Source organism: Trichoplusia ni, chromosome 3, assembly GCF_003590095.1.
Source record: "Trichoplusia ni isolate ovarian cell line Hi5 chromosome 3, tn1, whole genome shotgun sequence".
Lineage (NCBI taxonomy): Eukaryota > Metazoa > Arthropoda > Insecta > Lepidoptera > Noctuidae > Trichoplusia > Trichoplusia ni.
The window spans coordinates 17,741,370-17,769,228 of NC_039480.1; the positions used below are offsets into that span (position 1 = coordinate 17,741,370).

General features: G+C 41.3%; 1 protein-coding gene across 2 annotated transcripts in view; it reads right to left on the reverse strand.

Moving 5' to 3' along the window:
• The window catches only part of LOC113492215 (myosin heavy chain, non-muscle), a 72,604-nt gene that overhangs the window by 5,914 nt on the left and 38,831 nt on the right, over positions 1–27,859 (reverse strand). For both annotated transcript variants that reach the window (XM_026869581.1, XM_026869582.1), the window contains exons 2-21: positions 18,731–18,887; positions 15,131–15,252; positions 13,533–13,556; positions 11,757–11,849; positions 11,241–11,670; positions 9,829–11,168; positions 8,728–8,898; positions 8,300–8,467; positions 7,864–8,010; positions 7,496–7,624; positions 7,132–7,252; positions 6,582–6,815; positions 5,844–6,014; positions 4,623–4,785; positions 4,237–4,375; positions 1,638–1,769; positions 1,229–1,394; positions 837–940; positions 562–690; positions 23–442 (exon numbers count right to left, since the gene is read on the reverse strand). In XM_026869581.1, coding sequence (XP_026725382.1) covers positions 23–442; positions 562–690; positions 837–940; positions 1,229–1,394; positions 1,638–1,769; positions 4,237–4,375; positions 4,623–4,785; positions 5,844–6,014; positions 6,582–6,815; positions 7,132–7,252; positions 7,496–7,624; positions 7,864–8,010; positions 8,300–8,467; positions 8,728–8,898; positions 9,829–11,168; positions 11,241–11,670; positions 11,757–11,849; positions 13,533–13,556; positions 15,131–15,252; positions 18,731–18,887 — 4,560 coding nt within the window. The remainder of the gene's footprint in view (positions 1–22; positions 443–561; positions 691–836; positions 941–1,228; positions 1,395–1,637; positions 1,770–4,236; positions 4,376–4,622; positions 4,786–5,843; positions 6,015–6,581; positions 6,816–7,131; positions 7,253–7,495; positions 7,625–7,863; positions 8,011–8,299; positions 8,468–8,727; positions 8,899–9,828; positions 11,169–11,240; positions 11,671–11,756; positions 11,850–13,532; positions 13,557–15,130; positions 15,253–18,730; positions 18,888–27,859) is intronic.

Sequence of the window (27,859 nt, forward strand, 5' to 3'; positions counted from 1 at the left end):
CACATCATGTTGTATACATCACCTTGTTGGCGAGGTGTAACGCCTGCTCGGCGTCCTTGAGGTCGGCGTCCAGCTTCTTCCTCATGGCCAGCACGGCGGCGCGCTGCTTGCGCTCCTCCTCGAGCTCGGCCTCCAGGTCCCGCAGCTGCTTGACGATGCCGCGGCGCTTCTCCTCGCCCTGCTCGTCCTTGGCTTGCAGGTCGCGTTCGAACTGCGCGCGCATGGCCTGCATGTTGACCTCGAGGCGCAGCTTGGCGTCCTCCGTCAGTTGCAGGTCGTCCTCGATTTCCTCGTTCTGCGCTTTCAGCTCGGCCAGTTGCGACTCTAGTGCGCGTTTGGCCTTCTCCAGTTCGTGTACGTTCTTGTCGGCTGTGCCTTGAGTGTTGGCGAGCTCGTCCAGCTCAGATTGTAGAAGCCGCTTGCTGCGTTCCAGCTCTTCGATCTGCACTCACACATACCATGATCGGATAAGGCATTTAAATTGACTCAGCCGGCGAAACAACAGTTTTGAGAACAGTAAAAATTAACTAAACGATAAAAAGTGATTGAAAGTTATGTTACCTTCTCCGCGGCGTCGTCCAGCTCGCGCGTGAGTGACAACACGCGTGTTTCCTTCTCGCGCGCCTCGCGCTCGGCCTGGTCGCGCTCGGCCGCGTAACGCTCGGCCACTGCACGCTCTTCAGCAACCACCTAAATACAAATAGGACATTTATGTTATCATTTAGCAATTAGACATCAGTGGTGGACGGACAGTTTACCACCACATATTAACAAAAGGTTGTTATGTTTTAATGCTTCATTTCCACATTGTTGCGAAAATACATGTCGTGACGTACCTTATCAAAGCTCTTCTGTTTCTTCTCGAGTTCCATAACCTTAGCGCGTTGAGCCTCCAGTTCGATGTTGGTATCTTCGAGCTCTGCCTGAATCTTCTTTTTGCCTGCAAAACAAACTCATAAGCCCATTTCGAAATGACGCAACGCATATAATATCTAACAATCCGCCTCGGCTATACCACATTTCTTTTTGAACAAAACCTCTCCCCCCTTCTTCCTTTACATTGTTTTTGTGTACTTATTAAACCTTTAGGTTTTTCCTAACTAACTCAATCTAAATAGAGTAAATGAGACGGTACCAGGGGAACATGTAGCGCTAAAAGGCAGATGCTACCAGTGAAGATGTCTCTATCAAACATACTATTCATATAATGATGATGTAGGCTACTAACTCTTGTCCAGCTTGTCGTTAGCCTGCTGCAGCTCGTCGATCTGCCTGTGCAGCGCCTCCACGTCCTTGCTGAGCTTCTTGCGCTGCTCCTCCAGGGCGAGGGCGTTCTCCGCCTCCTCTTCCGCCTTCTTCTTGGCGTCCAACACTTGCTGGGTCAGGGCTGTTACCTAGGAAGTGAGAAACAAGATATAAATTCATATTCAATAGTCGATTTCGACTTTTCTCTATCGTTTTTACAATGCATTCTTACGAATTCAGGGAAGCAAAAACTACAAGTCCATATGCCTATCATTATATCAGATTTTTTTTAGGTTTTCAAATGCCTTCTGAGTAAGGCTTTCTCATAGAGCCAGGTCTACTTTAACTTTTCTAGAGTTTAAGAATACTAATCCATAATGTTGGCTACTTACTTGTTTCTCCAAGTTCTTCTTGGCCTCTTCCTCTTCCTCGAGCTGGTCTCTGGCCTGCTCCAACTGCTGCTCGATGTTGCGGAGCTTGGTTTGTAGAGATAATTTCTGTTTCGTCTCCTCTTCCAATAGGGCCTGATGAATGAGTTTTAAAGTTAAATGTACATGTCAATCAAAATTAAAGAATGTTTTTGTTTGGAGAATTTAATGCTATAATTTTAAAAAGTTAATTCTAAATCCATCAAGTATAAAGAGTTCAATAATTCTGGTCCGCACTCCGTCACCACTCCACCGCCTCCGCCTCGCCCTGCAGCCGGACACACTTGTCCTGCAGCTGGGCCCCGGGGACACACATACTGTACCTGCGCCTCCGCGAGCTGCGCGCCGAGCGTGGCGGCGTGCTTGTGTGCGGCGGAGGCCTTGAGCTCGGCCTGCTCCAGCTGCGCCGCCGCCGCCTCCGCCTCGCCCTGCAGCCGGACACACTTGTCCTGCAGCTGGGCCCCGGGGACACACATACTGTACCTGCGCCTCCGCGAGCTGCGCGCCGAGCGTGGCGGCGTGCTTGTGTGCGGCGGAGGCCTTGAGCTCGGCCTGCTCCAGCTGCGCCGCCGCCGCCTCCGCCTCGCCCTGCAGCCGGACACACTTGTCCTGCAGCTGGGCCCCGGGGACACACATACTGTACCTGCGCCTCCGCGAGCTGCGCGCCGAGCGTGGCGGCGTGCTTGTGTGCGGCGGAGGCCTTGAGCTCGGCCTGCTCCAGCTGCGCCGCCGCCGCCTCCGCCTCGCCCTGCAGCCGGACACACTTGTCCTGCAGCTGGGCCCCGGGGACACACATACTGTACCTGCGCCTCCGCGAGCTGCGCGCCGAGCGTGGCGGCGTGCTTGTGTGCGGCGGAGGCCTTGAGCTCGGCCTGCTCCAGCTGCGCCGCCGCCGCCTCCGCCTCGCCCTGCAGCCGGACACACTTGTCCTGCAGCTGGGCCCCGGGGACACACATACTGTACCTGCGCCTCCGCGAGCTGCGCGCCGAGCGTGGCGGCGTGCTTGTGTGCGGCGGAGGCCTTGAGCTCGGCCTGCTCCAGCTGCGCCGCCGCCGCCTCCGCCTCGCCCTGCAGCCGGACACACTTGTCCTGCAGCTGGGCCCCGGGGACACACATACTGTACCTGCGCCTCCGCGAGCTGCGCGCCGAGCGTGGCGGCGTGCTTGTGTGCGGCGGAGGCCTTGAGCTCGGCCTGCTCCAGCTGCGCCGCCGCCGCCTCCGCCTCGCCCTGCAGCCGGACACACTTGTCCTGCAGCTGGGCCCCGGGGACACACATACTGTACCTGCGCCTCCGCGAGCTGCGCGCCGAGCGTGGCGGCGTGCTTGTGTGCGGCGGAGGCCTTGAGCTCGGCCTGCTCCAGCTGCGCCGCCGCCGCCTCCGCCTCGCCCTGCAGCCGGACACACTTGTCCTGCAGCTGGGCCCCGGGGACACACATACTGTACCTGCGCCTCCGCGAGCTGCGCGCCGAGCGTGGCGGCGTGCTTGTGTGCGGCGGAGGCCTTGAGCTCGGCCTGCTCCAGCTGCGCCGCCGCCGCCTCCGCCTCGCCCTGCAGCCGGACACACTTGTCCTGCAGCTGGGCCCCGGGGACACACATACTGTACCTGCGCCTCCGCGAGCTGCGCGCCGAGCGTGGCGGCGTGCTTGTGTGCGGCGGAGGCCTTGAGCTCGGCCTGCTCCAGCTGCGCCGCCGCCGCCTCCGCCTCGCCCTGCAGCCGGACACACTTGTCCTGCAGCTGGGCCCCGGGGACACACATACTGTACCTGCGCCTCCGCGAGCTGCGCGCCGAGCGTGGCGGCGTGCTTGTGTGCGGCGGAGGCCTTGAGCTCGGCCTGCTCCAGCTGCGCCGCCGCCGCCTCCGCCTCGCCCTGCAGCCGGACACACTTGTCCTGCAGCTGGGCCCCGGGGACACACATACTGTACCTGCGCCTCCGCGAGCTGCGCGCCGAGCGTGGCGGCGTGCTTGTGTGCGGCGGAGGCCTTGAGCTCGGCCTGCTCCAGCTGCGCCGCCGCCGCCTCCGCCTCGCCCTGCAGCCGGACACACTTGTCCTGCAGCTGGGCCCCGGGGACACACATACTGTACCTGCGCCTCCGCGAGCTGCGCGCCGAGCGTGGCGGCGTGCTTGTGTGCGGCGGAGGCCTTGAGCTCGGCCTGCTCCAGCTGCGCCGCCGCCGCCTCCGCCTCGCCCTGCAGCCGGACACACTTGTCCTGCAGCTGGGCCCCGGGGACACACATACTGTACCTGCGCCTCCGCGAGCTGCGCGCCGAGCGTGGCGGCGTGCTTGTGTGCGGCGGAGGCCTTGAGCTCGGCCTGCTCCAGCTGCGCCGCCGCCGCCTCCGCCTCGCCCTGCAGCCGGACACACTTGTCCTGCAGCTGGGCCCCGGGGACACACATACTGTACCTGCGCCTCCGCGAGCTGCGCGCCGAGCGTGGCGGCGTGCTTGTGTGCGGCGGAGGCCTTGAGCTCGGCCTGCTCCAGCTGCGCCGCCGCCGCCTCCGCCTCGCCCTGCAGCCGGACACACTTGTCCTGCAGCTGGGCCCCGGGGACACACATACTGTACCTGCGCCTCCGCGAGCTGCGCGCCGAGCGTGGCGGCGTGCTTGTGTGCGGCGGAGGCCTTGAGCTCGGCCTGCTCCAGCTGCGCCGCCGCCGCCTCCGCCTCGCCCTGCAGCCGGACACACTTGTCCTGCACTTCGGCCCTGGGGAGGAACGATATAGATTCTAAGTGTTTATATTCTAAGTAGTATAAACAACACGGGAACACAACGCAACACATAACGTCATCTCAATTCCAAAGATACACGGCTTAAGCATATCAAGTGGAAGTTTCAACAACTTCTCCTACGTTCCACTGCAGGCCAAAGGCCTCCCTCCGATATCACTCTGTAACTATTAATTGTCTATATTTTCATTCGTGTCCCTATAGTAGTCAGTGAGGTGTGTTACCTGGTGCGGTCGACGTCCTGCAGCTTGGCGGCGAGCTCAGCCAGCTGTAACTCGGCTTGCTTGCGACGCCGCTCCCCGTCCGCGCGCGCGGCGGCCGCTGACTTCAGTTCGGTGGCCAGGTCAGCATTCTCAGCCTCTAGCGCCTGCTTCGCCTTCTCCAACGCTGCACGCAACACTCATCACAGTGAATTTTATGTCAAATACGTTTCATAGGTATAGAAATACCGGTTAAACGGACGTGCTTTACCCTTAAATTATTACGCAGAAAAAGAACTAGAGCCCTATGAACCGTTATTTTGCTTGTGAACTTATTTTTAGATGATAACATTGATATCGAAATACTGCATACATTATAATAGACGTATAAAAAGGCGCGCGTAAAACAACGTATACAATGACAAATCGAGTTAATTCTGACTGCTAAATGTAGTACAAACAGAAAAAAAAATGAGTTATAAATGCAGGTGCTACGAACAAGGCATCGTGTGAGGAGTACCATTACATAGTATGGAGACATCAGCCCTGCGGTCCGGCGAGGGAGACTTGCACATGTGTTGCCAGTAGTCCCTCGCCGAGCTGAACGAGTTGCCTTCCTCGCAAGGGAACGCCACACTCTCCACTTCAAAGTTATCGTCTTTAGACAAACCGAATTTCACGTTCTTCTGTTTACGGCCCTTAACGAGCGCCATCCGTAAGCATAATAATGTAGGTATAATAAAATATATAAACTAAAATATTGGACAAAATTTACTCGTGTAGATAACAGTTCAAAAAATTGTTGACGTTTATTTTTAATGTTTGGATTTAGAAGTTGCGTTTGATTTTTTATGCGACTAATGATAAACTGTCAATGTCATACCGGTATGTGGCGAATGAGGTTCATCTTTTGACATGCTGTTAGAAACTTTTTGCATGAAAAAATGATTTTTTATATTGACGATCTTACAAAAATATTTGGTGCTAAAATTATAACCGATATAAAAATAAAGGTAGAGAAATGAGATATTTCGATAGAGATGTTAGACTTGTATAAATAACTTGGCACCATACTAGATGTCAGCGCCCGGTTATTCTTTCCTGTATACCACGTTTTTTTCAAATACCTAACAAGATATCACGTCCCCTTTTTCCTTATAGTCATTAGCTCCAAGTAGTGAAGGTAAGCGTAGAAACATATGTAGCGTAGAAAAAGTGATCTAGTTCCGGAGTGGTGCTACATACCCGCCTTGGCCTTCTTGACCTGGTCGTGCTGCTCGTTGAGCTGCTGCAGCTCCTGCGAGTGCTTGTGGCGCTGCTCGGCCAGCCCCGCCTCGTGCGCGGCCGCCTCCTCCTCCAGGCTGCGCTTCAGCACCGCCACCTCCTGCTCGCGCTTCGTGCGCAGCTCCTGTTGCGCTGCGGGGACACGGGTACGGGTTAGGTAAACATCATTAGGGAATTGAACTTTACTTTATACATTACTGCACATAAATACACACACTTGAACAATATATTTTTGGAAATTTCATGTACAAAGGCGAGCTAAACCCACAATTGGGTTCTCTTACGGCAAACCTTAGAGTGATAGAGATATTTCATGTAGAAGGAAATCAAAACAGAGCAACAGCATTTAAAGGAGAAAAATTAAACTTTTGTCGTAAATCTTTTTTTTCTCGGCGATAGTTAATATTACGCATTAATGTAATGAAATATGTTCAAAAAGGATAATAGAATTTTTATATGTATATTTATAATCAAAATTCTAGACAATTTTGAAAAAGATTAAACACTATAAAACTTTAAATCTGAGATCTGGTTAACTGTTATGCATTGTGCAAATTAGATAAACTGTCTGTGTATGTCTGAAATTATAAAGGATCACATCAGTGGCCTCTAACATCTATGACAGATGATTGATAAAGGATGAGACGAGCTAATATAGTTTGATTTTTGACTTCATAGTATGATATGAGCGGTACCCACCAGCAGTAGTGTCGAGCGAGTCGAGCAGCTCGCTCTTGAGCGCCTCGAGCTCCTCGTTGAGGTCGCGGCGCAGCTTCTCGGCCTTGGTGCGGGCGGCCCGCTCGGCGTCCAGGTCCTCGTGCGCGTCGGCCAGCGCGGACTCGGCCTCGCGCGCCGCCTTCTGCGCGGCCGCCCGCAGCGCGCTCTCCTCGTCCGCGCGACTCATCGCCGCTGCTAGCTCTTCCTCGCGCTTAGCTGTAGTTTTAGTTAATGCGTTAGGGATTTAATAGTAAGTTCCGGAATTTAAAGAGAGACTGTTGAGAACAAGGTCAGGTCATAAGCATCTCTTCAATATAATCATTGCTAGAAAATAAACCAAAGTAAGCAACGGTCTATTTAGTTTAAAACCAAATCACCATTATTATATTTATAATTAGTGTCGCAAGAACAATAACGATAATGTCGACTATTGTCGTTGTCAAGTACAAAGCATTTTATAAACATTTTGATAACAACACTTGAAGAACAGACAACAAACCCTATACTAAAACGATTCATAATGAGGACTCACTCATAACGATCTGCAACTCCTCCAGCTGAGCCTTCCTCTCGGCGAGCTGTTCCTTAACATCTTGTAATTCAGTCTCCAACTTCCGTTTCGCACGGTCCGTCTCTTGCCGCATTTGATGATCCTAAACGACAAAACAAATTTGTGAATAAATTATCCCTTCACAGGGGTACATAATTACTTTATTAGTACAAAAAATGTGGTAAATCACAAATTCTTAATTTTTAACTACCTTATGGCCAACTATCAAATTGAATACTTTAAAATAAAAATAATATCTCAGCTGAAAATTTAATCTCGTTTTTTATTATTCAGCCTGTGTTGTCCTTCTGCCCTGAGAACTTAGTGCCATGTATCTGTATGTTACCTTCAATAGTTTCTCCTCAAGCTCAGCAATGGCGGACTCCTGCTTGGTCTTGAGCTTGCTGAGGTGTTTCGCCTTCTCCTCTTCCTCGGCCAACGCTTGGGACAAATCATTTGCTCGCTCTTCCAGTATCTGGAATAAAGAAATTTGTTAATAAAGGAATCAAATAATAATGTTTCAGAAAACCTGCTTCATTTGGTTTTACTTATTGGATGGACAGTTCCGACTATCCGTCAATATACAAAATGTATTAATATTCAAAAATTTATTTATTAGACCAACTTCAGTTACAAATTTTTCAGAACATATTATCGTCAAATTCTTTTCACATCATTTTGTAATCAATATTATATAATATGGTACATAGTTACCTTCTTCTCTTTAACCAGCTTCTGGTTGGTGTCCTCGCTGAGCGCGAGGTCCTCCTCCAGCTTCTTGAGCTTGGAGTCGCACTGGACACGCTCCAGCTGTAACTTCTGACGCGCCGCCTCCTCTTCCTCTAGCTGTTCCTCTAGATCCTGAAATTGGGAAATGTCTGATTAGTCCATCTCTTCAATCAACAAACTTTTATATTGAAAAAGCATTTTTGAAATATTTCAAGTGTTTATCATTTGGTACTTTACACCATAAAGTGGTAAAACATAAGTTTTAACAGTAATTGTACATATCTATATATTTTTACTTTTATACGACTTTGTGACATGACTTGGTAGCGTATACCACTTGGCTATTCAAGCAGTTTTTAACCATCAGCCTATCACCATCAACTCTTTAGAATTACTCATAGTAATAATTTCTCCCCCCTACCTGTATGTTGAGCTGCAGCCGCTTCTTGTCCTGCTGCAGCGCGTTGCACCGCTCCTCCTCCTCCTCGATGCGCCCCTCCAGGTCGTGCAGCAGTTCCTCCAGCTCCTGCTTGCGGGCAGCGGCACGAGCGCGGGATTCTTCCGCTTCGGCGCATAGTTCCAGCTCCGCCTGCGTATATCAAACATGATTATGAGCAAAATATTGTACGCTAAATAGTCCATAAGTAAAAAAAAATAAGAAAATTTATCTTTCTCGTAAAATTCGTAATAAGAAAATAACAGCTTAATCTTTACGTTCCGCTTTTTCATTAAACGCTTACAATTGTAAAGTATGACAAATAAATATTTTTGTATAACAAAAAATACCACTTATCTCATTCATTACTTTAGACTTTACTCCTACAACATAAGATGCATAGTTGTACGCACCTGCAACTGTTCGGCCAGCTGTGTCTTCTCGGCATTGGACTGCTGGTACTTGAGCTCGTACTCTTGGCAGCGCTTGACCTGCGTGTCTAGACGTTCCCGGATCTGACGGAGTTCGTCCTCCTTCTGTGTCAACTTCTCTTCTTGCTTGGTCACTTCTAGCAGAGGTTTCACCTGGAATATAACTCACGTATACACACCTACGTTTTGTCTGTTCGCAGTTATAATAATAGTATTTACATACGTTTGTTTAACGTCTAGTTTTTGTACTAGGTGTACCGTAACAGAGGAAACTCGCCAGTTGTCACGGCGCTTGCTCCATACACGAAGTAATGCTTTTAACACACATTAATAAACATCCTGAACAGTTCACAATCAGCTTCAATCCCTGAATAAGATACTCACATGCATTGACCATGAAAATTTATGGTCATTTGAAAATAGAAAAGCTATAAAACCCACGTTACAAAAAGCTGTAGTTCACACGCTTAAACTACCCAGAAATGTAATATTTTGACTTACAAAGTATGTACGCAGTTCTCGCCAGAGTTTCTTCATGTCACCTTACATTACTATTAAATTAAATGTAACACATGGATTGACAGACAATAATGAAAAGTATTAACAATCGATACAAACGGCTGATAGCTAAAATGTTTCCAAAACATTTGCATCTATGTGAATATCTTGTCTTTAATAATGACTATTGAAAAGAGTTGTATTTGAAGTTTTTCTCATGTGTGAAAGTATACATTATACAATAGGGCTGCAATTAATAATTAAACCTTGACAAAAGAGAATACATTCTTTAGAAACAAAGTATCGTGGTTTTTAAGGGGATAATAAACCTTTACAGGTAGACTAATGGGCCTTACTGAAAAATAAATAAGCGAGTACTTATTTTAATGTTAATAGAGCTAGCTACGAACCTCTGGGCTATCTGTGTCTAACAAAACTTCATGACTTGACAGCAACGTGGTGGGCAGTATTAATAACATTATAGAAAAACATCCGACAATGTTAATGATACTGGAAAATGTTTTAATTAGATTCAGATAGCCACAGTTTCCACCAGAATACAAGATATCCTTGTGTTGAGCATACCTTGATGTATAGTCTCCACCATTGCCAGTTCCTCAACTTGAGGTACGCGGCGCAGTTCCTCTGAATGATCCTGATAGCGTTCAGCTGTTGCAGGCGCTTTTGGTAGTTCCTCCTAGCAAGGTAGCCTCGGCAGAACGCTTGGAAGTTTACTATCAAGTCTGTGATTTTGTAGTCCCGTTCCTCCTCAAGATGTGCCAGTACACCAGCCCGGAAGAAGATCTTGGACTGACCGACGCGGTATAAATTATGATCTAACTCTAGAGCCTCGATCATCTGCTCACAAGCCTTCTTTCCATCCATGAATCCTTTCGGTATAATATTAGGAGTCAGAAGCTCATAGCGCTGTCTGAACTCCTGGAAGGGAATACGGTTGGGGAAACCTTGTCTGCAGATCCTGATACCTTCGAGCACACCGTTGCATCGTAACTGGTCGAGAACTAGAGGCGCTTCGATCTTTCCAGCCTTCTTCTCATGGTTGGGAATGATACACCTTACGAAGTTCGGGTTAGTGTTCCTGAGCGTCGCCATCAGTTTAGTAAGCTGTTCCTTGTATAGCTGGGAGACTGTTCTGAACATACCCTTGCGGGTTCTCGCGCCGAATTGTGTATCGGTCATGGCCTGCTGGGCCATGCCTACGATCTCCGCGTCTTTCCAGATGTGACATACAAATGGATCCTGAGACGACTGCAGAAGTGACACGACGTTCTCGTTGAGGGGATCCATGTTCTTCATTAACCACTTCTCTGCTGAATAGTCGACCTTGCCAGCGTAGTGAATGATTGCGAAGTCAGCAACGCCACGGAAATCAGTCTTCATGAATTTAGGATGGACGGAATGAGCCGATACCAACTTCTCAACAAAAGTCTTATCAGTCGCCTTAGGGAACCAACACTCCTCATCCAATAACGCCATGATACCCATAGGTTTGTCAATCAAATCGATAGTCGGCTGTAAATCGAGACCGAAATCGATAAACTTCCACTCGATGCCTTCACGCTGGTACTCTTCCTGTTCCAAAATGAACATAGTGTGGTTGAAGAGTTGCTGAAGTTTCTCGTTAGTGTAGTTGATGCACAGTTGTTCAAAGGAGTTTAGCTCAAAGATTTCAAAACCAGCCATATCAAGAATGCCTATAAACGATGCTCCTTGTCTCTTGGTCCTGTCTAAAGATCTGTTGATCCTATTGACGAGCCATCTGAACAAGCGCTCGTAGCAAGCCTTGCCGATGGCTTCCACTGAGAATTCTACTTGTTCCTTGGTTTGTGCTTTCGTCACAAAGTCACGACCAACTTTGATTCTGGGCTTAAGGAATGCCTTCGTCATTTCTGTTACTGAGAGACCTGGAGAACAAGAAAAACGTCAAAAGCATTCTCATTTTATAAAGCTTAAATAAGATTATGTCAATAACTTACCGAGTAAATGTGCGATTTTCTGTGCGACTGTGTTGTCAGGCAAAGTGGCCTGATCGGAGTTCCTCTCCTGTTTGAATTGCATCGAGCCAAACAAAAGAACGGCGGACACTATTCTGAATATCGAGTTGAAGTCTTCGTTGTTCATTCCCATGATGTTCATGGACTTGATGGTGGCTTGGAACTCTGCAGCATCGTCGATACCGGGGACGGGTAACGCTGCGTTCGACAGGAATGGGTAGCTCTTGGGATCTTCTAGAATGTACTCAGCCCTCTGCTGTGAAGTCGCACCAGCAAGCAACTGGTAGAATATGTGGAATGTTCTCTCGTCTTTCGCTTGTCTGATCGCCCTCGATTTCTCGAGTAAGTACGTTTCGATGTTCGCGCCAGCTATGAAACCGGACGCGTCGAAGTTTATTCTTATAAATTTACCCTGAAATTATAACGGCATTGAAGTGATTGAAATTGCGAGAAAGTTCTATATACATTTTGATGTGACTTAGATATTCTTATACTTACGAATCTAGAGGAATTGTCGTTCTTAACAGTCTTGGCGTTGCCGAAGGCTTCTAAAATGGGGTTAGCTTGTAGCAACTGCTGTTCCAACTCGCCCTATAAAAGGAAACGTATTAATATCGCGTAGAATACAGTCATTTAAAAACCCATGCAGATTAATGATTTTTGGTAATAAAATCAGTGATTTTAAAAGTTTTGTACGGTTTATTCTGAAAAAGCTTATTTTGTTATAACCAAGCACTCTTATCTCAAACTTAAGTAAATTGGTATCAAATACAAAGGTTATTGAGAATAATTTAGAAAAAAAACAGGTCAAAGTAAAAATGTTAATTAATTCAAAATCCAAAAAAATAACCAAGTAATAGTAACTTTAAGTTTGTGAATGAGACATTTAATGTAGAGCCACACATATATTATGGTATTAGCTTTCCATTACCTCGAATGTAGGTCCGTTTGTCTACGTAGGAAGTAGCAGCGTGAAATGAAACGTTAAATGTTAATGATACAGGGTTAGTTTAGAGGAAGAAAAATGTTAAAAGCGTTAATACAATAATTGTAAAAATACCTCTTTATTTTTTAGATTTATAGTTTGAGATACGTTGCAAGTAATGTTACAAAGCTTGAGGCAGAACACGTAGCTGCAACTTACCATACATGTCTTTACCATACATGTCATTTCGTGCAACATGTTGCAAAACACGTTCCTTCGTATAACAGAACAATGAAAGAAAGATTTTGTAGGTTTAAACCTAATATATTGCTGACAGGTAATAAAGAGGTATATTTACGAGCAACTATATGAAAATTGAGCATTGTTGTGCCAGTTAATGATAAAATCATGACCACACAATTCGGTTGGCGGATGACGCATGCAAAGCTACACACAAGTCAGTACGGAAAGGTTATTTTAACTAATGAGGTATTCTAAATGTCTATTTATATGGCTAGTGAACAGAGAGCACAAAGGATTAATTAAAAGATAATAATGGAGCTCGTTCGGTGTTTATTGAAATGAATCCATGTATTGAAAGTTGGATGTGAGATGAAGAATATACCATCTAACAATGTCTTTCAACGGTTCTTGTTTATTTGTTTTTATTTAACTACTGTTGAGAATATTTGACACTTATAGTAAGACATATCTTCAAGTATACAAACTAACAATACAAAAAACGCAACTTTTCCTATTTATACATACATACATTGAATAATAATAGTAATACTTTTAAATATTGTGTGTGTACATAAATTATTAAATAAATATTATTTTATGGCATAATAGCTTCCTGAGTCACAAATAGGTTTTGCTTTCCATTTCCGATAAGACCACATACCAATATATAAAAATTAAGGAGAATAGGAAACTTATTTCTAGTAGGGTAACCATGCAAGCATGCTCCAAGCGATTATTTTTCCCTGAGACATAAGCATAACCAAAACGGATCTACGACTTAACGCTTTGTAATATGTGCTACGATATTAATAAGTCGTTTTGATTTCATTTTGTATTATGCTTATGTCTTTATCCTCGTCCGTATAATATCGGTAAAGCACTTCTTTAGCATTGATGTAAACCGTTCTCGTATTACTTCGATTCTAAATGTTTTATTACAAACATGAAATGTGACTTTTGTTAATTTTATATTTCTTACAATTGCTTCATCAATTTATTAGTTTAAAATTATTTACATATTTTCCGAGAACAGTCTACCAGCTAAATAATTCCATAACGCCCGTCCGTTTTATAATTGGTTGTGGCAACATTCTTCATAGACTTACTATAATCAATTGTGGTGAAGGTCCCTGTAGTAGTCGAATCGATTGCCAGGTTCACGGTGGAGAAGAGGAAAATAAAAAATATACATCAGTGTGTTTCAGAGGTACAAGAATTTCATGTGAGTGTTGCCAGAAAACAAAATTCAGAAGGCCACAAATTCAGTCAGTTTCATAAATATATTTTGGCTTGGTAGTTTTATTTATTTTCTGGCAAGGTAATAACAGAAATAGTACAACAGTGTGCTGTACATAATACAGATGCCTCCTCCATCGTCATGCGTGTAAGTTGCAGTCAGCAACATTAGCGTACAGTAAACCACACAACTTATGCATAATTTACATCAAGTCTGAAGAGCATTGCTGCGAAACTTTAGAGATACTTCGTACGTGAAGTTATGAGTACTTAGACATAAATGCTAGCTAGTATAAAAAATCCTGTTAACACTAAAAATTACATTAATTGATACCAATATGCATGAGCAGAGTAAGCAAAAGATTTGCAATTAGCTAAAAATGCAATTGCACTATAATAGTCAGGATTGTTTATTTTGCTGTTACGTAGTTTACTACATTTTTCAAGAGCATAAAGTCCACACATATCCACAGATACAGCAATTCTAGAATCTTACAATTTAGCAAAACTTGTAGCGACCTAGATTCTAGACGAATATGTTTTCTAGGTAACATTTTCTGCAGTAGGTACAGGTGACTAGACTAGCGATACGCGGGAGAAAGTACATTGTTTTTATATCGTAGCCGTATAACTGTTAAACGGAAAACAGGTAAACCTGATAAGGGTAATTAATTTCCATTTCTTACCCGATGTCGATAGTCGAACCAATAGACATACGAACGCTTTGTAAAGAAAAACTACTTTAACACTAGACTTATTGCACACAACTAGTAATTATTGAACCTAATAAACTACATGTATTATCAGCAAATGTATCGTTAATGTTACAAAGAGGGTAAAAACCTACTCAAAAGCTGCAATTAGAGGTGCGATCGATGCAAACAAAAACACATCGATATCGCTTCGAATGCCTAGTTAATAGGTCTGTAATATCCAGTAATCGCAAGTAAGACAATTACACAACTATTATGTGGGGGCTCGAGTATGGGACAGTGGCCTGTAATTACATAAACCATGGTTACCACATTAGCTGTATAAACATTGTTATTTCACTTGTAACGAGGAAAGTGACTTCAGAATCAGTGCTTTACTATGTTTCCTGCTTTCTAAGACTTTAAATAGATACGGTAAACAATTATTGAGGTTCGACACTTGTACTTGTAATGTCTGAAAATGTTGATACTCCTATTTAGGAGGAGTCAAAAATCCACTGTAATAAGAAAACTTTCGGATTAAATAATGATCCTTATTTCTGTATTTTACTTACATCTTTATCTTACTTCAAAACCAAAATTCCCTAACAAAATATCTAACAATCACATATCATTAACTTATATCGTTCTTGCCATAAGGCTTTTTTTAAATAACACAAATACTTTCCCTACAGTCTCCTCGGTCTTATCATCAACTACACCTGACTAACCTAAACACATTTAAAAGCCAATAAATACAAGCTGTATGGTCTTACCGCGCCGGATCCTTTAGGTTTGGAGGCGGCCACGTACGCGAGGTACTGGATCACCTTCTTCGTGTTCTCTGTCTTACCGGCGCCGGACTCTCCCGTGCACAGGATCGACTGGTCCTCGCGGTCTGGAACGAGAATTAAACGACTATTAGTCACACGATTTGTTAATTATTACACGTGATTTATTGAGATTCTATGTAGCAATCTCCAATCAATCAACTTGATCTTTGCGGTCCACTACAGAAAATAGGTCTCCTTCGCCTTTCTTATTTCAGTCCGAGGTTTGGATGCCGAATAATAAGTTCTTAGTATAAAGGAAATACCATATGTGCGAAGAAAAGCGGTTTTTTTTTTCATTTCAGCATTAGATATTTGGGAAGCACTGTAAATTAGTAAGCGGTAGTTGACTATCAGTTTGGTATGTAAGGAATGAGAACCTTCAATTCTAAAAACGAAATAGTGCCACATATTGTTTAGAGGCCTCGCTTTAAGTCCCGCTCTCAAAACTACAGCAGTAATACTTTCGGTGGTAGTTAGCTGTATCAATGTCAGTCAGCTTGTTAATAACAAGTTGTTATTATGTTGAGACATCTGTCAGATGGTGTCGATACACAATAATAGCGTCGAGAAAGTATGTGAAGATACATATTCAATGGCTGTGTATTATAATAACATTCACGTCTGCCATGTTTACTATTATGAAACTGAAAGTACCTTCGGATAAGAAACTGGAACCGTTACCATACAATTGCGTTAATGCATAGAGAATATACATATGTGTACTTGATGGAGAATAAGACTTAGGTATCTTTACTTGATTATATTCTGGACTCTGGACATATTATTGTGTAGCAAGCAATGGACCTATCAATTCGATAATATACTGCGCGACTAATCTTATTTATTTTCCAGTTCAAATTATGTTGAACCGCCTACCAAATAGCGATCTCTTATTATAAATATAGTTATACTACCAGACAAGTAAAAATATACAAAACACGAACACTCGTAATTATTTCGCGAAAGTCGAAAAAAACCTGACTGAAACTTACACATTTTTCAGACAGTTTTAATCTAGACAACATAAAAGTCGCAGAATGCATGTGGAACGCGAATTATAATGAATACATTTTTCTTTTCATTAAAACCCTGCGGATGCACAAGGGGATGTGTTTCTAAAAGTAACGTAGGGGGCAGTGAGCTTACATCAATATTAAAGTTTTGTACCCTGGTAGCTTTTCGCCAGCTCTCAAAGGAATATTTAATCATGGAACCGAGACTGCTTATAACACTGCTTAGAGCCTCTCTTCTTCAATTGACGATCTTTCACTTTTGACTATTACGTACCTATAACATAACTTTATAAAATGTTTAACACCTCCTAGAATACCTGAATGCATTAGGAGTTTACAAAGCAATATTGTTCTTCACTGCATACAGATCAAAATACAATAGATGGCATGGTATAAAAATACAAAGGAAACTAATTAAATTACATATTGTAACGGTTTAATATCGGTACGAATACGTCTCGCGGTTAAATAGCGTGAAGATAATAACTCTCACAACTTACGGCGTCGATAAGGAGCAGCTGGTTTCGTTACGTAGAGGAATGTCATAATATCATAATGCATGAATATTATTACTATTCAAATATTGTTGATATTCCTAGACTCTGATACGAGTTCCATTCTCCGTACATAATCCACCCGAGAATGTTTGAAGATTAGAAAGTACTTACAAGGACTATTCAAAATGTATTTTCGATAAGGTATTAAAAGGCAACTCGTTGGTTTGACAAAACTAACAATGTTGCTTTGCTTTATGAGAGCGAAAATCGAGTAAAGATGTCTGGAAATTTCGATTTGAGAAAACAAAAAAGCATTATCGACATCTACTATTTTAAGTATGCTAGTTTATTCTGTAGCAGCTCCATTCATTTCCATGTGTCGAATAGTACCTGTTGTATGTAGTCTTAGTTTCGAAACGGTGCGCTTTGACGTGGGCGTTCCCTGTACTTACCTGCACACCGCTGATCATTAGTGCGGCCTTACTAGTGATGGGCTAACATGGAGACTTCCTACTATAATGCAAAAGACTAGAAGACTGGTAACCATAAAGGTTTTATTTAATTTAGTTCGAATCGTAATTGAACGAAGGTCGATTACCTCAAAAAGAAAATCAGTTTCTAAAACCTCACTATATTGATTCACTGGTTTCCTTTATAAACCAGTGCTTAGAAATACTGGGTATCTCGCATTTAACAAAATTATCTTTCGTCGAAGCTCATTGAAGTAGTCTTCACAATAACTCGATATATCGATAGTAGTACGTATACTCAGGCACGTCACTATAACACAAAGATAATTTACTAGCTCGTTCTAATTGTTTAATAATGGCGATATCGAATGAGTTATGTTTCAACTGAGAGCAGCAAGTACTACAGTACGAGTAACAAGCTTTTCCCTTATTAAGCTAGCTCAGGTATTGCAATGATCTAAATGATTAATTTTCTCAACACGATATTGTATTTATTGTGCCATTATTATCCAATCAGCTATTACATTTTCATTATTTACTACTGACAGACACTTTCATTACGTTAGAAATGGTTTGTAGGAGTGTCTCAAGTAGGAACAATATTTTATCTTGGAGGTTATCGCCCTTAATTAATTTCCCATCATATGACTATACTTAATTACGTATTATTTATACACAACAATGCATTTATAGGCACGCCCTCAAAACAAAAGTTTGTTACAGCAATGTATTCAAATACATGAACGTCACAGTATATCGATACGTGTCACGTCTCTAAAGTTCATAGATAAGGGCCGTTCGTCTAATTGTTCCGTAATGGCGGCGATACCGAATGACTTATGGCCCAACTGTCGCGCACCACTTTATTTCGTACAAGGCGACTGTTATTTATTGCGAGAACCTGTATTTGTTCTCCATTATGGATAAACTGTAAATAACCTGTCGAAAATTCTAGGTTTTTTTTTGTCTTTAAAAGGTTAGAACGTTTTTAGTGAATATTGGTTAAATAAATTACAAATGTAAGTTGACAGTTCGTCTTGCTCGCTTTCTTGTGTCGCCTCGACATTATTTACAGGTAATATTTTAGTGTAATAATTGTGTAAAAGCTGTTAAAACGATGTTGTTTATGAGTACGATTACAAACAATTTGTTTAACAACTTAAAGTTGCTTGTTTAAACACCTGGTCTTAACTTGGCTACTATTTATTGCGTAATCGCATTTACGAACCTGTCTCTTTACCACGAGAAATGGTTCAAACGAAAATGGGATAAGCTGGACAAGATCTGATATTTATTCTGAAAATATCGTTATTAAAAAGAAGAATCAAAGTAGTTACCTTTCCTAAAACCTCGATGGAACGGCAATCACTTTCGATTTATCTAGCCTCTTGGACCGTTTAAGCTTTTAGACTATTATTGCTAAAAGCTGTTATTTCTACTATCTAATTTAAGCTTCCCGACCAGGCTTTAACATTTCTTCCCTTATGTCTGCATGTGTATTTCATGACTCCAGTGCCCTATGTCCTAACATCGTAAAGTAGAATATAATTCTAACACACAAACCTTGTAACATGGAGCGGTACGCTGTGTCTGTGATGGCGAACACATGCGGCGGTACCTCGTGCCTCTTGATGCCCTTATACCTCTCCATGATCTTCTCCGTGTAGATGGGCAGCTTCTTGTAAGGGTTGACCACCACGCAGAAGAGACCGGAGTATGTCTGCAGAAGAAAGAAAAGTTTTAGAGCGGGGTGCAAGGACGTTGATACAACCTCATAGGAACCGGTGAGGTAACTGTTTGGTTTTAGTTTTTTTCCTTTTCGATCCAGTTAGCCAGGGGGCAGACTTACTTTTGACTGAGTATCGGACTTTGCACATCACAAAACTGTATATATGTACATGTAGAGCTGATTAACTTGTAATTGGCGACAGTGTATGGTGTAAAGCCTGCCATAAAAATACTAATATTATAAACGCGAAAGTTTTCGCGAGATCTTTCATGCGAAAATCACAGATTTAGACGAAATTCTGGACACAGATATTTCATAACCGGTATTAACGTATAGTTTTTATCACGTCTTTATGTGCCTTTGGGATCATTTGAAGCGGGTCGGCCCGCGGGCAACAGTTCGTTTTCGGACAACCTTTTTTATCAATTAAATGTAAGATTATGTAGTGATCAACACTCAAAATGCCAGGCTTAGTAGAAAACTGTCACATGCAATCAACGGTTCTTCTAATCATTATGATGAAAATGTAATTCGACATGGATATAGCGGCGATCGTAAACTTAATTTAACGTGAAGAATGTGCGATATGCGCCTGGCTGGATAGTTTGAATCCAGTAGAAAACGTACACTTGGTTGTCAGTCATCAAAGATTTATATAACGTTGATTGCCTTTTAATTATAACCCTTCGGCACTGTTAAATTGAAATTATTGATGAGAAGTCTATTCTAAATTTTCTGTCAATACAGAAACAGCAGTACCAGCATGAGCAGTTGAAAAACAAAATAATTGACGATAGCATGATCTATTCCCATAAATTTGCCTCGTTTGAATGGATCCAACATTTATAAAATAGTTTCTTGTTCGAAACAATTATACAACTGACACACTACCTCTTTCCCACATCAACATGATACTTCAATACTAAGAGGCTCACAATATCATAACACGTTCACAAGGAAAAACATGGAAGAAAACGAGAGTATCCGTATCCGCAGCGACGGCGGCAAGAACAAGAGGTGCTCGAGTGAATCACGCGCATGCGCAACAATCGCGAACATCCGCGCGGCTGCCTGCGCCCGCGCCGCTGACACGCATAAACTATTGTCTTGTTTCTTATAAGAGAATTGGCTTTTGTTAAGTGCAGCATTTTGTATCTTATTCTACCTGGAATGTTATGGCATATGAATATTGCATTTCTTGTACGAGAATATGTCATACTTATGCTAAGAATGGAGAGTGTATTTCATTTCCCTAAGCGAATAGGCTGGCTAATGTTTTGCGAGTGTTAGAAAATATGCCAAGAATTTAAAATGACGTAGCGCTAGTAAAAAGTTTACTACAATGTATTCGTGTTACAATCGTTTAACAAATTGTTAACATTGAGAATTTACACTTGAGGAAAAAAGGTAATACACGACGTCAGGTAATTTTCAGCCCTGTATTTAACCTGTCGACAAGCATAAAATATAAGCAATTAAAATCGTCCTTTGCGCGCATGATTATACTATAGGTAATGTAGGGACAGTTGAAATGTCTGTCAACATAACATTCTATCTAAATCGAATTCAATAGAACCGGGCCTGCCTACTGCATGTGTAAATGACTTGAGCACTATTTTAACACTAAGTTATTTAGGTCAAGTAGATAGCACCCGGCTATATCTCAGAGCAAACAAGTAATTAGTAACAGAATTATAACTTGATACTAATTGGCGTGGTCGTAAATTAATTAGAAATTAATATGTTAGGATTGGATTGAACACCAGGGTACGTTAGGGTTTCTATTTTATGGATATCATAAGATCATATGATGTAAATAAGGTCGGAGTAGTTATTTTTATTCAAATAAAAACACTCTACTTATAACAATAAATCATTTATTAAGTGAGTAGTCAATATACAACTGAAATCTATTAATCGAAATAAACACTATTGTAAGTAAAATTAATAGTACATGATAATCAGAACTAAATGCCTGGTCTACAACATGGCAAATAGCAAAATTTCGACCTATAACATTTAAAGTGTATCAGGTAGCAAATTCTACAGACGTAGAAATATAACTGCACCTGCAAAACTCTGTGCAAATTCAAATAAATCTGATATTTTATTTAATCTTTCGATAAATCTAGGTTTGGCCAACCTTACATCAACAAGTTATATCGGCGACTTCAAAGTGTCGTTTAGATAACTTATCGCTATGATAAATGCAATTATATCAATCAATTTACGATGTGACCCGCGTCTGCTCATGCGCAGTAGCGACTTGTGCTTGTGTAACACATGACCTGGGAGAGCTGGTCATGTATTGATAATCGCGAAGTCCGTGAGTAATGAAGGTGCAAATGTTCTAGGTAAGTATCTGCGTACTCTTCAAGTGACCTCAGAGAATACAAAATGTTGTGCTTAGTCTTAGAGGAGTTTTAACAGCCTTTTTACGTAAACGTATAAGGTAGTCATAATAGATAGGTTCGAATCCCGACACGCACGATGTCTTCTGAAATTTATGAGCAAATTTACTAAGTAATAATCACTTCCTAAAAAAGGGTAAAAGAAACATCCAGAGGAAACAGAACACCTGCGCATTTTTCAAGGTGTGTTCAGTCACGCCTAAGGCCTACCTACGGGCGACTTACAACTCTAAAGACATACGAAAAGAAGAAGTAAGGTTAGGAACACCGTACATGCAGTGATACGCTTGGTTCGCATAAAATAGCTTTACCACACAACCCTGGTGATACTCAACATTGTCCAATTACACTTTTATCTAATAATCAACTATCTACATCCATGTCATCAAAATTCCCAATGACAGTTACCCATACTTGAAGGCATTAGAGCACTCAAAACGTCATTTAAACATAAACAAACGCTCCATAGGCAAACCATTTAAAATATATTAGGTAGGTGATAAAGGACGAGAACTGAACAACAGGAAACTGTTGAGATAACGGTTGTAGTACCTGTTCACAATGTATTTATACAACACGAAAACAATGAGCCTGACCATGGTTTTCCTCAAATTATATTTGTGCTAAATCCGAACCGGTTTTAAAATTGATTTGCTGAAATCATATTTAAAATACAGGATAAATACTCAAATATTAGTTAGTTTAGGTGGTAAATTTTATATTGAGGAACCAGTGATTAAACAGATGTATTTCAGTACGTTCTGGAAATATGACTTGTAGTTTAGACAACCCTTAATTTCTGAAAATAGCCAGTCAGCTGCGTATCTAATTGTAAGGCTGTGTCGCAACCTCTCGTTTCAAAAGTCCACAAAAACTGCTTCGACACAGTTTCCACGAGACAGCTGCCTTATTTGGGCGAGTACGGCCACGCCATACATGGGGTGCGCTAATAAATACTTCGATAATGCGCTGAACGCTTAAAATGTGCACTTGAATGACATTTAACAAGATCTAAGTGACAAAATGGCAGTTGGACAAGCGTGAACGGCGAATATTTGGTAGATTTACAGTGGCACACATGATTTGTAGACTAGTCAAATATACAGTTACTTTTCGAAAGAAAAGGATTATTTGTAACGAGGTAATGTTTTAAGAAACTCATAAATCTGTGGAATGAGCCTAAAGCTTGACCCGATTCAACCTACTACTTAGCTTGTACCAAGCCCAAAAAAAACCCAACATCTGTCAAGTTGACCCCCGTTTCTTATAAATTTGTCGAAAACGGTCGTTACAAGCGATGTGTCATCATTAGGTACACAATCAGTGCTTGCTCACAATGGGAAGGTGAGTTACAACGTAACGCTCGTATGACTCACCACATCGACATTCGGCATACAACAAAAATGGCCGCTAAGATATTTTATGGACCAGTTTCTGAACACGTTCGCGAAATTCTTTTGTATTTAGGATTCCAATGAACCAATATTGGCAAACATCAGACAGCAAATAATAGTTACAACTGCAATTTAAATCTTATCTCCTACCTTAGCCAAGGATAACAAAACGCATATTGTATGAGACAAAACATTTCTAGACCACTAGAACAATACCGCCTCGATCGAGCCGAGTATTAACATCTATTACTGAGACATTTAGTCGTGTCGTGTCCCAGCGGTTGCTTTGAATATTTCAACAATTACAATTCCATAACACATGTAATTCATAAATCATAATGAGCATTGTTCGAAGAATTATCATGACCTTCAAATACCGCAGTAACGAAGTTAATAAGCAGCATCAAGGCCGAACCGAACCGCCTTTAATAGAAGACGACACACGCAAATTGATGGATGCTCACTAATTAATATCGAGATACTCGAATGCAAAGCAAGAGCTAAAATCAACGTCATATTTAAAACCATCTTGAAATAAAACGAATTGTGGTTGCCTCTACATTTCTAACTATCCACCTTGCTTCTATTTGATTGGTGATAAAGTATTCGGATTAAAATAAATGATAAGTAAATAGATTCTAATTAAACAGAATGATTAAACATAAGTAAAATAAATGGGTATTGATCCAATAGCGTTATCTTATAGTTTCCAATCCTGAGTCACAGGCGAGCGATAGCCGCGCCTGCGCATCTGTTCAAACGGTGGGCAAGGCCGCGCGAGGCCGCCTTTTAATTACTGCCCTACTAACCAGTACCCTAATGTCTCTTGTATTAGAATGCTACATTAACAAATAAATTTTGTACTTTTCCTTTTTCCTGACAGATAAAGAAATAAGACAAGCAGTGGCCCAATACAACAATATCGCGGTCTGAATTCGGTAAGACAGGATGCCATCGAAAACGGGCTAGGAAGAAAACATGCTCATCAGCAATCTACCCTAATCGAAACTGAACAAAAACGCAACGCTTGATATTTCTTTTACTTATATAGTCAAATTCAGATAACATTGCTTTCTCCATAACAGTCCCTAACAAGAAGTGTAAACACGAGTGAAGTAAGACTTATCAACACTCTAATTACACTTGCCCGCTTTGTGAATCGAACTGAACATCCAGATCCGTAGCACTTGCTATCATTATACCTAATGAGGCGGTCATTACGGCATAAGGTATAGCCTCATAATTATACTTATTGCAGTCTGTGTGTCAGAATGCAGAGTAATTATAAATATTAAAGATTCAGTGGGATCCTTTAATGGAATAATGAATGGCGTATTGAGATGTTAAAGTTATAATTGGTTAGCCTAATCACCATTTAAAGTGGGTATAATGTATTAAGATAATTGCTTCGAAACATATGTGTAGATTCTTTAGCCAAAAATTAATTCAAGAGAAATACCAACTCTCTTTATTAGCGCGTAGTTAATTTCGTTTATGGCAACAGGAAAACACTAAGTAAACACGTATTTCATTGGAAGGTTTAAGTTTACCATTAAACTAAATAATAGTTGAACTTAATCGTTATTTTCCTATTTAAATTTGTCATAAATTCTCGAGCAGCGATCGAGACTAGAAGCTATCGGCCGTCAATGTTTTAAGACAATATAATTACTGTGTATTAGTTGTGTGACGACGGTAATCCTTATCTATCGCCCACATAACTCCGTCTATAACAGGAATATCGACCTTATTAACTTTAAATTCTTTGAAATTATAGTTTAAGTTTGAGTGAGCGTGTGTGACTAAATATGTAAACAGTTCATGAGTCATTGCTAACAGACGTGTTATGGTGAAACGTTTTGGATCATGTACGTGACTTGAAGGCCCCTTATATGGTCATTCAAGTGTTTAGGTATAAAAGTATACCGAGCTTCGAATATGAGCTAAATGTTGTATGTTGATGGTTATGATACGAAGTAAATATAAAATGTTATCCATTGACGTCGAACTATCGAAACTCTAAAATAAATTTATTTACATTATATGAGGCCCTTCTTAAGAAAAATCCCTGTATCAGATTCGTCTCTCGATTTCTTATCCTTTATTTAAATTCTGTCGCTAGTATTTCATGTTCTACGTATTTTTAATTGACGTTTATCGGCAATAACTTTAGTAGGACTAAGACATCATTATAAATCATGACTTCCATATAGGAGTGATGTCTAATCACTTCAAACGCGAACTAAATCAATGCTCATGTCAACTATTACATACATTACGAATTCAGTAAGTTTAATAAATAATAAATCACAAGTGTAGTATCGATTTAGAAATCCGACAGTGTGGGCGAATTGATGCATCTATTGTATGTAGCTTAGATAAAGTTACAAATAAACCTAGATTATAATCAAAATTAGATAAAGCGTTTAGTTTGATATGAAATTAAGATAAACAGTCAAACGGTACTTGGAAGCTTTGTAGTGGATTAACTCGATTTGATTGAATGATGTCCAAAAATGTTATATTTTTGGGCATCATCAATTTGGTTAGGCAAATATGGCGAGGGTTATCGTCCTAAGTGTCTCATAAAATCTGAATGTTGATTCCGTTCGTTTCTGAAATAGCTAAGTCCATACATATTGTGCGTAGAGTCAAAATTTAGTTCGGAAAGATAATTATATTTTCGCGAACTTTCTTAACCCTAGAAAGATAATCATATTGTGACGTACGTTAAAGATAATCATGCGTAAAATTGACGCATGTGTTTTATCGGTCTGTATATCGAGGTTTATTTATTAATTTGAATAGATATTAAGTTTTATTATATTTACACTTACATACTAATAATAAATTCAACAAACTATTTATTTATGTTTATTTATTTATTAAAAAAAAACAAAAACTCAAAATTTCTTCTATAAAGTAACAAAACTTTTAAACATTCTCTCTTTTACAAAAATAAACTTATTTTGTACTTTAAAAACAGTCATGTTGTATTATAAAATAAGTAATTAGCTTAACTTATACATAATAGAAACAAATTATACTTATTAGTCAGTCAGAAACAACTTTGGCACATATCAATATTATGCTCTCGACAAATAACTTTTTTGCATTTTTTGCACGATGCATTTGCCTTTCGCCTTATTTTAGAGGGGCAGTAAGTACAGTAAGTACGTTTTTTCGTTACTGGCTCTTCAGTACTGTCATCTGATGTACCAGGCACTTCATTTGGCAAAATATTAGAGATATTATCGCGCAAATATCTCTTCAAAGTAGGAGCTTCTAAACGCTTACGCATAAACGATGACGTCAGGCTCATGTAAAGGTTTCTCATAAATTTTTTGCGACTTTGAACCTTTTCTCCCTTGCTACTGACATTATGGCTGTATATAATAAAAGAATTTATGCAGGCAATGTTTATCATTCCGTACAATAATGCCATAGGCCACCTATTCGTCTTCCTACTGCAGGTCATCACAGAACACATTTGGTCTAGCGTGTCCACTCCGCCTTTAGTTTGATTATAATACATAACCATTTGCGGTTTACCGGTACTTTCGTTGATAGAAGCATCCTCATCACAAGATGATAATAAGTATACCATCTTAGCTGGCTTCGGTTTATATGAGACGAGAGTAAGGGGTCCGTCAAAACAAAACATCGATGTTCCACTGGCCTGGAGCGACTGTTTTTCAGTACTTCCGGTATCTCGCGTTTGTTTGATCGCACGGTTCCCACAATGGTTAACTTATACGGTTCTTGTAGTAAGTTTTTTGCCAAAGGGATTGAGGTGAACCAATTGTCACACGTAATATTACGACAACTACCGTGCACAGGCTTTGATAACTCCTTCACGTAGTATTCACCGAGTGGTACTCCGTTGGTCTGTGTTCCTCTTCCCAAATAAGGCATTCCATTTATCATATACTTTGTACCACTGTCACACATCATGAGGATTTTTATTCCATACTTACTTGGCTTGTTTGGGATATACATCCTAAACGGACACCGTCCTCTAAAACCAAGTAACTGTTCATCTATGGTCAAATGAGCCCCTGGAGTGTAATTTTGTATGCACTGATGGATAAAGAGATCCCATATTTTTCTAACAGGAGTAAATACATCGTTTTCTCGAAGTGTGGGCCGTATACTTTTGTCATCCATTCTAAGACATCGTATCAAAAAATCAAAACGATCACGACTCATTACAGAGACGTACACCATTGACAAAGATCGATCAAAGAGGTCATCTGTGGACATGTGGTTATCTTTTCTCACTGCTGTCATTACCAGAATACCAAAGAAAGCATAGATTTCATCTTCATTCGTGTCACGAAATGTAGCACCTGTCATAGATTCCCGACGTTTCAATGATATCTCAGCATTTGTCCATTTTACAATTTCCGAAATTATCTCATCAGTAAAAAATAGTTTGAAGCATAAAAGTGGGTCATATATATTGCGGCACATACGCGTCGGACCTCTTTGAGATCTGACAATGTTCAGTGCAGAGACTCGGCTACGCCTCGTGGACTTTGAAGTTGACCAACAATGTTTATTCTTACCTCTAATAGTCCTCTGTGGCAAGGTCAAGATTTTGTTAGAAGCCAATGAAGAACCTGGTTGTTCAATAACATTTGTTCGTCCTAATATTTCACTACCGCTTGACGTTGGCTGCACTTCATGTACCTCATCTATAAACGCTTCTTCTGTATCGCTCTGGACGTCATCTTCACTTACGTGATCTGATATTTCACTGTCAGAATCCTCACCAACAAGCTCGTCATCGCTTTGCAGAAGAGCAGAGAGGATATGCTCATCGTCTAAAGAACTACCCATTTTATTATATATTAGTCACGATATCTATAACAAGAAAATATATATATAATAAGTTATCACGTAAGTAGAACATGAAATAACAATATAATTATCGTATGAGTTAAATCTTAAAAGTCACGTAAAAGATAATCATGCGTCATTTTGACTCACGCGGTCGTTATAGTTCAAAATCAGTGACACTTACCGCATTGACAAGCACGCCTCACGGGAGCTCCAAGCGGCGACTGAGATGTCCTAAACGCACAGCGACGGATTCGCGCTATTTAGAAAGAGAGAGCAATATTTCAAGAATGCATGCGTCAATTTTACGCAGACT